Genomic DNA, 14410 nt, shown 5'->3' with positions numbered 1-14410 from the left:
CTTGCAAGGCTGTTCCCAAAATGCAATCGGTGCTTACAGTAAGTATTGAGCAGCAAACTTGTGTTTTTCCAAAGTGATGAAGCTTTTGCATCTCATTGTACTAACTTAAATTGCATATCACGGCAGACATCTCAAAATACATAGTCTTCTGGGGGCTAAGCATATATTAATACATTTTGGTAGAGAGGAATATAGGCCTACTGTCATATAGGTTATGTTATCGGGCATCCTTCTAATTCCCTTGAACAACCAAGATTGAACTTTTGAACTCTTTATAATTTCTATTATCTAGTCCAGTTAAAGTCCAGGGGAGGAAGCCCCATCATAGTAAAGAGGATACTAATGTGATGTGTGTAGTTCTTCATAGCCTCTTCATTTTGCTCTCAAAGTGCACGGAATTGATGGATTTTTAACAGAATGTAGAAAAAAATTCTCCCGGGGGGGCATGCCCCCGGACCCCCCTAAAGGGGCTGTGTTCCCCTTGGGGCTAAGCCCCCCTTGTTCTTGAAACCTAGTGACGCCCCTGATTTCAAATATACCCTGCAAGTGCTGTTTCAAGACACCCTGTGTGGAATGTTGCATAGCCGCCCCAGAACATCAACAGAGGTGGAAGAGCAAGCAAATGAATGTGCTGCGCATGCTAACCCCCAATAAAATGTGTCATTGTAGCAATGTCATGACTTTAAATAAACATTTCAGGATTATTACAGTGTGATAATTGGAGTGTGCATCAAAGTTAGTGTAAGTTTTTTTTTTTTTTTAATAGCATTTCCAAAATCACCAGACTAACACAGATCAAAGGAGGTTACTGGGAGCCAGATTAGCTGCATGCTCTGGATTAAAACATTTATACAGTATAGGCTTATTTTTATGACCGTAAATGTAAACAAATACCTAGCTGGATTTACAGAAAACAGTGTTTTTCCTTTTATTGTTCCTCGGTCATACATAGGCTACAACATGCATTAGCTTTGATGTTTAACATTTTGTATTTTTTCCACTTGTTATTAGTTCCTTCATTTTTTTTCACAAAAGAGTTCTGACTTGACCCTTGCTCATTTTACAACGGAATGTCATATTTGTTAAAGCTCAATTTCCAAGAAAAAAAAAAAAAGACAAAATGTAGTAATCGGAAAATTATCAGTTGTACGTGGAAAGAAAACCAGGAGCAATTACAAGAAAGCGGTGTTCTGTGTAAAAACACAAGTTAAATAGCTTTAACTAGTAAAGACCTTCTCTCGTATTTGCTAAATAGGTTTGAGTTTCGAATGAGAAAACATCACACTGACAGGCTAAATCCTTAATTTGCAAATGTCACACAAGGACAGATGCGGTTCGATTTGTTTTGAAAGGTGCTGCCAAGTGCACCACCCACAATTCAAATGGGCCACTTACTGCATGTGGTTGTCCCGACTTAACATGAGGATACATTTCCAGCTCTGGCATACATCCAGGTTGTCCTCAGGAAGCCCCATATTTTGCTGCTGACTCAACACAGTTTAACATGTGCCTGCAGCATGTTGACTTGAGTGGATTTTGCAGATGGACAACGAGATAGGATAAAAGAAGCTGGATTGAATTACTTTTTCCTCAAATTGTGGATTGTCAGTACTTTAGTGATTAAATTCTCTTTGTACAGTACAGACTTTCCGTAATTTTACAACTCAAAACCAAAATAATAAATAAATGTTCCATCCATCCCAACCTTTCTCTTTTATAGATCTATATATTTTTTTCCATGTTTTTCCATTTTCCGATCCGCTTATCCTCACAAGGGGGTTATTTGAGCCTATCCTAGGTGTCTTCGGGCAGAAGGCGGGGGACACCCTGAACTGGTTGCCAGCCAATCGCAGGGCACACAGAGACGAACAACCATCTGCGCTCACACTCACACCTAGGGACAATTTGGAGTGTTCAATCAGCCTGCCATGCATGTTTTTGGAATGTGGGAGGAAACCAGAGTACCCAGAGAAAACATGCAAACTCCAAACAGGGAGGCCGGAGCTGGAATTGAACCCGGGACCTCTGCACGGTGAGGTCGACGCGTTAACCACTGGAACACGGAAATAAGTACAGAATTTGATTGCTCTTGACGCAAGGGTCAATGTGACACTGTTTGTTCCCAGCAGATATATTCCATTTATTTCCATCGAATGCACAAACGTTTAGCATGGAGGTGTGTTTATGGTATACGTATTTACATATTATATACATTGAAATATTTTGTTGACATTTTTTTTCACTTATTTATGATATATTGTTTCATCAAAGATGGAAATCCTCCAACTTTTTCATTCCCATATTAAAAGTGGTGATATTTTACATTAAACTAAGGACTATATTTACAAAAGTTTTGCAGCTAGTTTTTGAACAATGCATAACAAAGAGTTTAGTGTTATCTTTATTGTCTTTGATTATACCGGTGCAGTAAAAAGCCCTCTAAAACAGGGGTCCCCAACCGCCGGTCCGCGGACCGGTACCGGTCCGCAGGGCATTTGGTACCGGGCCGCACAGAAAGAACTTGCCTTAATTCCGTTTTATTTATTTCGGAATACGAAAGATGTTTTATTTTGAAAAATTACCGGATTCTCCGTTACATCCGTCTGTGTCACGCTTGACACACGTCAAGCCACGCTTCACCGTCACGTGACCGATTCCGCTTAAAAACAAAACACCAGAGCTCGCAAAATGAGTAAAAAAACTGCTGGAGATCAAATGACGGCGTCCTTAAAAGTACGTTCGAGACAACTGGATTAAAGTTATGGCTGAATATTCTGAGATCGCCACAGTAGCACTGTTGCTATTTCCGACATGCTACCTGTGTGAGGCGGGGATTTTCTGCAGCAACGGCGATTAAAACAAAATTACGAAGTAGACTTGACGTAAAACACACACTTGAGGTGTCATTGTCTCCTATTACCCCGAGATGGGACCGTCTGGTTGCAGAAAATCAAGCTCGGGGCTGTGGTGAGTCGTCATTTTCATGCACTTTGAATTTGCGTTGTATCGTATTTTGAAGGCATTAAACATTACCATAGCGATCAGAGTGTTGCGGCCAGATTAGACGCTCCTTGTGTTTATTATTATATTTCGAAAACACCACAGTTTTCGTGCAGCTCTTACCATCTTATTTTGTTGTATTATTTCCGCCACACCTTAAATGCCGGTCCCTGAAAATATTGTCTGGCATAAACCTGTCCGTGGGGCAAAAATGGTTGGGGACCCCTGCTGTATAGTACACACACACACACACACACACACACACACACACGCACACACACACACACACACACACACACACACACACACACACACACACACACTGGGACAGGTGGCAAAAAAGGAAGTTGAGCAATGTTCATCAAACACCTTTTTTGAATATCCCACAGATGAAAAGGCTTGGGAACTGGTGGGTGCCGTGATTGGGTATAAAAAGCACTTCTCTGAATTGCTCAGTCATTCATAAGAAAAAATGGGGTGAGGTCTTTGTGAACAACTGCATGAGGAAATAGTCATAAAGTTTCAGGACAATATTCCTCAACGTACAATTGCAAGGAATACTGTATAGTTCTCTCAGCCTGAGGTCATCTAAGGTGGACTCATGCAAAGTAGAAGAGAGTTCTGTGATCTGAAGAGTCCATCTGTCAAATGGTTTGTGGAAACTGTGGACGTCGTGTCCTCTGGGCCAAAGAAGAAAAAAAAACATCCAGATTGTTATGGACACAAATATAGCAGCGGCAATGGTATGGGGCTGTGCCAGTGCCATTGGCATGCCAACTTACACATCTGTGAAGGCACCATTCATGCTGAAAAGAATGTACAGGTTTTGGAGAAACACATGCTGCCATCCAAGTAACTTCTTTTTCATGGACAATTTCAAACGACATTCTGCACATATTACAAGAGCGTGACTTTCTTGTACGGTGACATGGTGGTTGACTGGTTAGCACAGCCACCTCACAGTGCAGAGTTCAATTCCAACTCCGGCCTTCCTCTGTGGAGTTTGCATGTTCTCCCCGTGCTTGCGTGGGTTATCTCCGGGTACTCCAGTTTCCTCCCACATTCCAAAAACATGCATGGCAGGCTGATTGAACACTCTGTCCCAAGGTGCGATTGTCAGTGTGAATCGTTGTTCGTCCATGTGTGCCCTGCGATTGGCTGGCAACCAGTTCAGGGTGTCCCCCGCCTGCTGCCCAAAGACAGCTAAGATAGGCTCCAGCATGCTTGTGACCCTTGTGAGGATAAGCGAATTAGAAAATGGATGGATGGATGACTTAGTAGTAAAAGAGTGCGGGTACAAGACTGGCCTGAAAATGTGTGCCGGTTTTTTGTAACATGTTACAGCTGTAAAATTCTGAGTTAATGATTATTTGCTAAAAATAACAACATTCATCAGTTCAAACAATGGATAGATTGTCTTTGTCGTGTTTTCAATGAAATATAGGTTGAATATGATTTGTAAATCATTGTATTCTTCCATCCATTCATCCATTTTCTAATCCGCCGATCCTCACAAGGGTTACGGGCGTGCACTCTTCGGGCAGTAGGCGGGGGACACCCTGAACTGGTTGCCAGCCAATTGCAGGTCACACACAGACGAACAACCATCCGCACTCACACTAACACCTAGGGACAATTTTGAGTGTTCAGTCAGCCTGCCATGCATGTTTTTAGAATGTGGGAGGAAACCAGAGTACCCGCAGAAAACCCACACAGGCATGGGGAGAAGATGCAAACTCCACACAGGAACTGAACCCTGCACCTCTCCACTGTGAGGTGGATGTGCTAACCCGTCAACCACCATGCAGCGATCATTGTATCTATCTAGCTATCTATCTATATGGATGGATGGATTTCCATTTCCATTGACATAATACTGTACCTTCCTAACTATACAACAGTGGAAACCATTTGTACAACTTATTATTTATTTGGAAGATAATGTACATGCAGACCTCTGCTGCTTGTCAATGAGACAAGTGTTTTTCAATCTTTTTCGAGCCAAAGCACATTTGGTTCATTGAAAACATCCTTCGGCACACCACGAGCTTAAAATGTGAAAAAAAAGCTCATTTTCACAGTTAAAGTGCAATGTTGTTATAATAAGCGTTTTTTTTAAATCATTGAAGAATAACGTTATAACACCTTGAATAAGAATCAAATAAACATCAATCAAATGTTTTAAAATTTTTCCAATTTATTCTCACTCGGTGTGATGAATGGTTTGGATGAACACAGATCTGATATCCTGGCAGCAATCGATGAAAGACACACGAAGCTCTTCCTCCACAGCTCCCAGTCGTTCTCTGTTATTCGTTTTTATCGCAGTCAGGCTATTTCCGAACGTCTCATTTACATTGCCACTGGGACTTTTGGGGATTTAGCCACAAGTTCAGCGACATGGTAACTTGCTTGCAGGGCTCATGAACGTTGCTTGTTTCTCCGTGTGTTCACGCAGGCGAACAAAATACTCCACATTTTTGTGTCGAAGTGAAGGGTGTTTTGTTTGGAGATGGATTTTAAAACTTACTTGGGCCCACAGCGCTGTTGGAGAGCTTTTCACCACATAGCAAGGACAACGGAGTCGGTGCTGTTGCATCTCCGGTAAAGTAAATCCAAATGAAAGATCGCTTTTTTTGTATTGCTTCACGCCAGAATCTTGGCTTGTCTCGAAGCACAAGGCAATTAACTAGCTGCTGCTGCTACCTACCGGTGTGGAAGAGTACTACATGATTACTCTGCCAGGTGATCGACTGCACAGGCATACAAATTGGATCATTTCCCACGGCACACCTGACAATATCTCGCGGCACACCACCGCGGCACAGTGTTTGAAAAACACTGAACTTAGACGACAAACAAATAAACAATGAGAAGAAGAATGAGCCTCCAGCGTGGACCTGAAATGAAATACAATATACACATTTTTATTATTTAAGTCCGAATGCAATTGCGGTGCAGGAAAAGCTTAATTTTAAGATACAATATATTCCATTGTAGTTAACACAGTTTAAATCAGGGGTGCTCAAACTACAGCCTATGCTGCAATTAACTTTCTTTTTAACTACATTTACAAAAAACAACATTTGACATGCCCCCACCCCTCGTCATTTTCCTGCATTGCATTACGTCCAACACGGACGTAGTTAATTCTCATCTCTCACTTCCTTGTTTTCCACCAATCACACATCATTCGGTAAGACGTCTACCCCTACTAATGCAAAGTAGTATTCTAAAGGTAACGAATGTCAAAGTGGCCTTGGTGTCCAGTGTTTTTGTATCCAGCCCTTGGAAGAAAGGTTTTGGACACCCCTGGTCTAAACAAAGCCATCTGACATCTACTTGGTGCACTCTTACTTGAGCGGCTCAACCCACTCTGAGGTGCGGAGGTGATGGACCCTAATGAGAGACAATGCCCCGTTACTCACAAGCATCTATCCTACGTTGATGTCAAACACAAAGTAGATGGACTCACTTGTCACCATGGCCAGTTCAATGGTGTGGTCTGAGAACTCGTGAGGTTTACTGACAGAACACACGTGACTTCCCAAATCCTTCATTTTGACCCGCTGGATGGTGAGCGTGATGCCGTTGCTGGTGTTGTTGATGGTGTAGCCAAGCGTGCAGTTCTGAAAGATCTTGTGCTTGATGTAGTGACACAGCAGCTCATTGCGAGGACTCCTCCACTGTACGGACAGTTGAGAGGCGGGCGTGTTGCCATGGTAATGCACACACGGAAGCGTAATGGGCTGACCTGGTTGACAGAGGACTTTGACAAAACTACCTGCAGACAGAAAACAACGTGGATATTTAAAGTCACAATATTAGCAGATTCTTATGGTGACCTTGGGTGTTTTTTTGAAAATGGATGAGAAAAGATAAAAGAAAATCCAATTTGAAGAAAATAGGTTGGATCGCACCTCCCAAATCTCAACACATGAATTCATTACTCCAGTCAAAAATCTTAATTTTATCCTCTATTTGTTGCGTTGTGATCAGTTTTTACCAAATTCCACGGAGTCAGCTCAGCAACCAACAAAAGAATATCGAGAGCACAAACCCACCACAAAGAACATTTCGAGCCCTGCGGTTTGTGTCCCAGAACTTACCTCCACCAATCAAGAGGAAACGCGTGAAAACATAGAAAAGTGCACCCTTCCAAGTCAGCTGAAAAGATCTTTTCCACATTTGGCAATCGTTTTCAACGATATAAGCGAACAGAATCAGACAGCTGGAGAGCAAAGTCAATAGGATATATCCATCTATCACTTTTGTTTTGACCGTGTTGGATCAGTTTACAAGCTCCTCGCAAGCAAATGGGTTGTATCTATGGTAACCAGGCATCGAAACACTCACAGAAACATGACACATCAAACTGAGGATCTTAGAATGTGTCTTGCTGCTTGTTGTTGTAATTCCGCCTTGGTCGGGTAACAAATAAACAACTGAAGAAATCTCTCAAACACAAAATCAGTTTAATGCTGCATTCATTTACAGTAGAAACACGCATACGATATGGAGAGATGTTGTTTTATTTTTTAACAGCGCCTTCAGATACATGGTCTATTTACACGCAATCACCATCCATTTTATTAGGAACATTTTGAGTTTCATCAGAATTATGGTTCAAAACATTTAATACCTGAATGTTCAGACAAAGTCCATGTCCTTACAAACGTGCATGAACAAATTATTTCCGTACCTTACTTTTCCAGGACTCATTGAGAAAATTATTATAGAACAGACATATTTCCTCATTGTTGACAAAACATGTTTTTGACTTGAGAAGATGCGAAACATCGGCAAAAATGAAGAGTTTCGATCAGAAACAGTTTTCAATGTGCAAAAATAAAATGACAGAAATAGCAAATCACATCTTATAGTACAGTACATCGCCTGTCACAACCCTCTCATGTTTACCCTGAAGCATTCTTCAGCGGACAAGCATCACATTCATCACAAGGCATACAAGGGCGGCCATTTCCATTTTCACAAGTGTGAGGCTTACTGCAAATGCCGGAAGTGCGTTGTGCGGAAAACACCAACAAGGCTGAACTGAGGTCGATAAGCCGGTCGGAGTGGGTTTGTCTCTGGACACTGCACAGAGATTTCTGCTGGACCAACCTCTTTGAAAGTGAGAGCTACTTCTTGGGTACTGGTGAATGCGAAGGCCTGCCAGTTTGGTACACACTTCTGAAATAACAAATTTGCTCATATTATGTTAATGTTATTAATAAGGAATGCGATTCATCGATGTGAAAACACTGATCACATTAATGATTTCTCACAATAATACAAAACAGATTAACACTTTGATTTCTGTCATTCCTTCAAGAGTTTACATTTTCACTTTGACAACATTCCAAGAAAATCACAATGTCCCATCACTGATGCGCTACAGCACAGGTGTCAAACTGCCATCGTGCATGTTTTCCATCGTTCCCTGTTGCCACACACCCGATTCAAATGATCAGCTCATCGGCAAGATCTACAGAAGCCCGATTTTGATCCTGCTCATTTGAATCAGGTGTGTTGCAACAGGGAAAGATGGAAAACATGCAGGACGGCGGCCCTCCAGGACCGGAGTTTGACACCTGTGCGCTTACAGTATTTGTGGAACAAGCCCGCAGGCTACTTACAGCCTTGGGGGGCTACCTGAAGCCTGCAGGCACCATGTTGGTGACCCCTGCTCCACACAAGGCCAACTATAAAATGACGTCGCAAAATCACTGAGACACACAGACAACCACTGTATGAACACACGTCATATTTTACAGTTGCGTCTTCTTTCAGCCCGTGCCCTCGTCGTGTTTGGCGTGTGCGCACGGTGCACTACTGGATGCCTCGAAACATACACAATGCAAAGACCATGGCAAAGAGCTGTAGGAACAATGGGGAAAACAGCTCTCAGTCTTGTGAACAGGACAGACATGTTGCCACAAACCCATGCACTTCCATTGAACCTGATTTTCCACAACAAAGAACTGAGTAGTGGAGGCTTCTAAATTGATGTGACTTCAAATGTCATTGTGTACCCATCTGTCATTTTCTGTAAATGTAATTTTCTGTCTATTATTTGTCTGAATTGTGAAAGCAAGAAGTGAGCCCATGTTGTTATGGGAAGAACACATACCTCAATTGTCAGCACCACAATGGCGAGCGCTCCTGCTGTGTAAATGTACGTCTCAAAGTAGTCCATCATTGCAGAGTAACAACCCTGAAAGAACAACAAAAACAACAACAACAACATTAATAAGCAAAAACCTGTTTGTGAAAGCGAGCGTACAGATCAGTGCTGTGCTTTTCGCGCTGTTTAACATCAGCGGTTCTGTGCATAACTCATTGTGATAGTTTTGCGCTGTTTCTTTACTCCAAATTAGCCCTCAGAGTTATTTAAACGCTCCAAAACCCAACATAAAATTTGATGTCTCCTCCGCGGCAGCAAATAGAAAGCTATCGTGTGTGTAGTTCTGCTTGCAGTAAAAAACAAAACTACACATCAACTCAATGTCTGCTCCTCATGGGAGCAAGTGGCAGCAAGCTGTTATGTGGGCAGCTGGAAATTCTGCCTGCATACACGGTTCTTTCAATCACAATTCAAACAGTGGCTGCCTGACATCATTAATGTGGCAAAAGACAAATTTGCCTGTGTCGTATTGTGCCAAAGGAAAAAAAAAATTGAAATAGACAAAAGAAAAACATCTGAATAAGATCCATCCATCCACTTTCAACAGTACTCATCCTGAACAGGCTCGGTGCAGGGAGGGGGGCTGGAGCCTATCCCAGCTGACGGACTACAACCTCACCTGGTCGCCAGTCAGTCACAGGGCACATATAGAGACAAACTACCATTCACACCCACATCGTCAATGAGTGGGAACTGACCCACGCTACCCGCACACAAAACCAGGCCAGTGTGTTGAATAATTTAATGACTGAATATGGCCATTTTTGTAACATGGGTTCATGATGTGGTCATGGTGTTGATTTTTCTGATTAGTCATTGTCTGTGTTGTTACAGAAAATAGTAGATACATGAATTCAAACAGAATATCAGTTTGTGTTCTATAACTTGGAAGGCTGTTCTACCATCTTGTGGCATTTATAGGCACTTACAAATGTCGACAGAGGGGTGTCGGTTACTCGTGTTACAAAATCAAGCTCCACCCTGACCAATTTAACCATGTTGGTTTAATAATATACTACATCATGAGAAAACAACGAGTGCTGCTGAGAGTGGCATGGTGGACGACTGGTCGGCACGTCGGCCTCACAGTGCAGATGTGCAGGGTTTGATTCCAGCTCCGGCCTTCCTGTGTGGAGTTTGCATGTTCTCTCTGTGTCTGTGTACGTTTTCTATGGGTACTCCGGTTTCGTCCCACATTCCAAAAACATACATGGCAGGTTAATGGAGCACTCTAATTTGTCCCGAGGTGTGAGTGTGAGCGCAGATGGTTGTTCGTCTCTGTGTGCCATGCGATTTGCTGGCAACCGGTTCAGGGTGTCCCCCGTCTACTGCCCGAAGACAGCTGGGATAGGCTCCAGCATGCCTGCGAACCTTGTGAGGATAAACGGATTACAAAATGGGTGGATGGAAGGAGTGCTGCGCAATGACAAACAAAATATCCATACCTATTTGTTTGTCGTAGTTGCATGTTATTGATGATACTTGTGTTGCCTGTACTATCGGAGACAAATTCCTTGTGTGTTCTACATACCGTATTGGCCCGAATATAACATGGTGTTTTTTGCATTGAAATAAGACTGAAAAAGTGGGGGTCGTCTTATATTTGGGGTCTAGACGTTATACCCATTCACGACGCTAGATGGCGCCAGATATTGAAGCGAATGCTGAACTTGACTCCCCAGGCCAAAGTGAACCCCTGTCACTAAGAATAAAAATAAGAATAGCGGTAGCACAAAGAAGAAAAATCAAAAATAGCAGTAAGAAAGAAAAGAGAAGAAAATAATAGAAGAGATAACAGAAAATGGAGAAACATAGCGACAATCTGGAGAAAAGTGGGTCGAAGATCGGCCAGGTTAACCGGCAGCTGAGGAGAAGTTATGATGTCATTTACATTTCAAAAACCAGAAGCCATTCATTTACGAATGTGATTGCATTTTAGTTTACGTATTTAAATATTAATATATTAAGATATTAAGATTTGAATGAGGCAAAATAACATGCTTTTTCTCTCAAATATATTGTTATAATCATTTGTTTCAGATGTGCTGTAATTATTTTCTGTATAAAAATAATTTGGTGTTCAAAAAGTCTTTTTTCAAACTTGAGTCTTGAAAAAGAGGGCGTCGTCTTATAATCAGGGCCGTCTTATATTCGGGTCAATACGGTACTTGGCCAAGAAAGATGATTCTGATTCTGAAAATAGGTAAAGTCGCCAAAGGGAGACATTCAAATGCCGTTTATTATCCTTTCACCAGTATTTTACAATTCCTTCATAATTTCAGGTACTCCTCATCCAATGTGTTTTCTCAGGAGACACTGACCTTGTTGTTCTGAAAGGCGGGGTTTCCACTGATGCACTGCATCATGCTGACATGCTCCATGTGTCCTTGGTAGTTGCTTCCTCGGCAACAGGCATCGGGAGTCATCTTGTTGGGGTTGCGGAGCCTGAAGAGACTCAAGCTGAAGTCCTCGGGGCCACTTACTCCACAACAGTCAAACTATACATCAAGACATGCAGGGGATCGATGAACATAAAAGTGGGACAAATAAGCGAAAAAGGTCGTGAGACGATTTAAAAAAAAAAAAAAAAAGATGCTTTACCGTGGTCATGATGGCATTCCATGTTGAGGTGAAGACGTCAGTGGTGTTGTTACCTTGATAATGGTGCTTTAGCTCCCGGGTGAAATACTCTCTGGTTAGCTGGGCAGACACACAGGTATGGATTGCCAATCATAAAAAAAGCAAAAAGAAACAAAACGGACCCAAAAATTTATTTCGGGTCTCTTGACTTTGAACCCCCCCCCCCCACACACACACACACACACTATATATATAAGGTGTAGTTAGCGTAGTGAAGTATTTGCTGTCTGTTTTCTATAAAATTGATCCAGAGACTACTGCTATGACTTACATGTTCTCTGAAGAAGAAAGCCAGCAGAGCAGCTGCCAGCTCAGCCAGGAAGATGAAAAGGATGAACATGAAGAACTAGGAAAGAAAGAAAAAAAAAGAAGTCATGTTCCCCACTGAGTGTTATGCTTGTTTGATTTGCTTCTTGTTCACACTGAGCAAATGCTTTATTTCAACACATGTTTCGCACGGACAGTAAATACTGGCACAGTTAAACGAAATCAGTATCATGTCTGTGAGTTTGAAAATAAACCTCAGTTCCTCTAGATGGTAGTCTTGTATCATCTCAGACTGGCCTTATGTAATTTAAATTTTTGAGTGTGTGCTTGAGAGGGAGGGAGGAGGTAAATCCCATGACAATGCCAGAATAAAATACTGCAAGATGCCAACATTTTTGGATTGTTTAACCCTTTCAGAGACAGCGGTTACTACAGTGGACAGCTTATCATGTTATCAGGTTACAGGGTGCATGAACGGGTTAAACACAACTATACATTGATGAAATGTGGTGTTGCTTGTATCTATATATCTGTTACAGTCATTTGATACTTAGAAACACCTTAAATACACCCAATGTATTTGTTACGAACAACCATATGTGATGCAGAATACATAATAGTGGTTTCATTCTTTCGATCGTGATCACGAAAGTATCTTTTGACACGAGTGCGGGTAGACAGGAAGCAGTCCAAGAGGAAACAGGAGAAGAGCTTCAACAAAAGTTGCTGTGGAAAGCCATGACACACAGTGGCATGACTGATTTGTGATTCGAGGTAACAGCAAGGGTCGGACTTTTCTGTTCAAGCAATGAGGAGAGCAGTTTATCAACCTTTAAATTGAAATCTCAGTAACGTTAATACAACAATCCCCTTTGAAATGACCCAAAAAGATGCCGCACTTAATATTATGACTTGAGTGCATAAAACAAAGTGGAACTCACAAAAAGAAGCAGACATTGGTTTTCCCGTAAGGCTCCACAGCAGCCCAGGAAGCCCAGCAGGAAGAGCATTGCTCCAATGGCCAAGATGACGTAGACCCCCGCAAACAGCAGGGGGTTGGCCGCCACAATTTCTTTGAAGCCCATCGGGTCAACCAGCACCCAAACACCAACACCCAGCATGAAGGAGCCTCCGAGCTGGGAGAGACAGCAACATGTGCTTTTAAATCCATCCATCCATTCTCCGAACCACTTTATCCTATGTTGTTGTTGTTTGTTTGTTTTTTTTTTGGGGGGGGGGGGGGTTGTTTTGTTTTGTTTTGATGCTGCAGCGGACTCACAAAGATGAGGAAGTTGAAGATGAACATCAGGTACTTCATACAGCTGAGGCAATCACCCTCCATGGCTGAGCATCCATGCACATACACGCCTGTAAGGTACACCCATAGAAAGTAATACGTAAAAGATATGATAATATAGATGAAACTTATGAGTCAAAGAGTTGCACATGAAATACAATATTGGAAAAACATCAATGTTGAATAGAACTACAAAACCATTTCAAGGATGGGAAAATGTGTTGTTGTTGCTGTTAAAAATGTGATTACAGTGTAACTATTTCTATCATGAATACTATTGCAAAGTGAAGATGCAACATTTATGGGTCTTCGGTCAATTTATACATTTTAATATACAGTATACATTTATCTAATATACGGTGGAACCTTGGCGTACAAATCATTTGCTCCTCGAACCGCAACGTTCGCAAACTGAGGTTACGTTTCTCACAGAAATGAATTGAAATGTGATTAATTCGTTGAGCCACAGAATGACATGGCGGTGACTTTATTTTGATTGTTGTTGTGTGGTGAAAAATAAATACCATGCAATGCAGAAATTGGGGAAAACACTATTTATTAATTTTGATTGGATTGGATTGGATTTGGATTGGATACAACTTTATTGTCAAATGTGCTGTAATATACAGCACAAATGAAATTTCTTCCCTCTCAACATAAAACAAGAAACAAGAGGAGCCACTGCGGGTGTCCGCGCCGCCATCAAAAGAAAAGTTAACAAAAAAAAAAGACAAAATAATACAAGACAACACATGAGACACAGACAATCGTGAGGACAGTTATATTCACTTTGTTATCGATAAACTAAATTCTTCCCAACGCATGTAATTCCGTTTGAAAATAAGACTTGTCTGCCACAAAAAATAAGCAAGAACGACATAAATATTCACTCGATCAGTTTTTCCCACTGAAGAGAGTGGTACCATTCACTCAGCCCCATATCTCCAGTTTTTGTGCAAATTTGTTTTGGGTTTTTGGGGGCTACTAGGTAGATACGACAATTTAACATTCGTGGATGA

At 41.7% G+C, this 14410-nt stretch overlaps 2 protein-coding genes across 5 annotated transcripts in view; both read right to left on the bottom strand.

Moving 5' to 3' along the window:
- Window positions 1–5654, bottom strand: part of LOC109514314 (uncharacterized) — a 22031-nt gene extending 16377 nt beyond the window's left edge. The window contains exon 1 of the mRNA XM_019867264.1: window positions 5531–5654. The gene's annotated coding sequence lies outside the window, so the exon portion shown is untranslated. The remainder of the gene's footprint in view (window positions 1–5530) is intronic.
- A 161-nt stretch (window positions 5655–5815) lies between these two features.
- Window positions 5816–13458, bottom strand: tspan18b (tetraspanin 18b). 4 transcript variants are annotated; one of them, XM_019867204.1, is made up of 10 exons: window positions 13374–13458; window positions 13036–13230; window positions 12099–12173; window positions 11789–11887; window positions 11509–11685; window positions 9134–9217; window positions 6755–6784; window positions 6476–6686; window positions 6358–6399; window positions 5816–5900 (listed from the first exon to the last, which is right to left on the bottom strand). In XM_019867204.1, exons 1-10 carry the CDS (start codon window positions 13434–13436, stop codon window positions 5848–5850), a joined length of 1029 nt encoding a protein of 342 aa, XP_019722763.1. In that variant the 5' UTR covers window positions 13437–13458; the 3' UTR covers window positions 5816–5847. The 4 variants fall into 4 exon arrangements, with proteins under 4 accessions (XP_019722763.1, XP_019722762.1, XP_019722764.1 ...); XM_019867203.1 differs by lacking the exon at window positions 5816–5900 and having other exon boundaries at window positions 5910–6399; XM_019867205.1 differs by lacking the exons at window positions 5816–5900; window positions 9134–9217 and having other exon boundaries at window positions 5911–6399.
- Between the last annotated feature and the right edge of the window lie 952 nt (window positions 13459–14410).

The sequence above is a fragment of the Hippocampus comes genome, unplaced genomic scaffold (genome assembly GCF_001891065.2).
Source record: "Hippocampus comes isolate QL1 unplaced genomic scaffold, H_comes_QL1_v1.1 scaffold2, whole genome shotgun sequence".
NCBI classification, from domain to species: Eukaryota; Metazoa; Chordata; class Actinopteri; order Syngnathiformes; family Syngnathidae; genus Hippocampus; species Hippocampus comes.
Note: the sequence above shows the minus strand (reverse complement) of the source record. Positions and strands in the feature narration are given on the sequence as shown.

Coding starts and splice junctions, on each gene's coding strand:
- tspan18b (XM_019867203.1), bottom strand. CDS start 13,436: ATGGAGGGTGATTGCCTCAGCTGTATGAAGTACCTGATGTTCATCTTC. Junction 9,218..11,508: donor CCGCCTTTCAGAACAACAAG/GTCAGTGTCTCC, acceptor TTGTTCTTTCAG/GGTTGTTACTCTGCAATGAT. Junction 6,785..9,133: donor TTGTGGTGCTGACAATTGAG/GTATGTGTTCTT, acceptor TTCTGTCTGCAG/GTAGTTTTGTCAAAGTCCTC.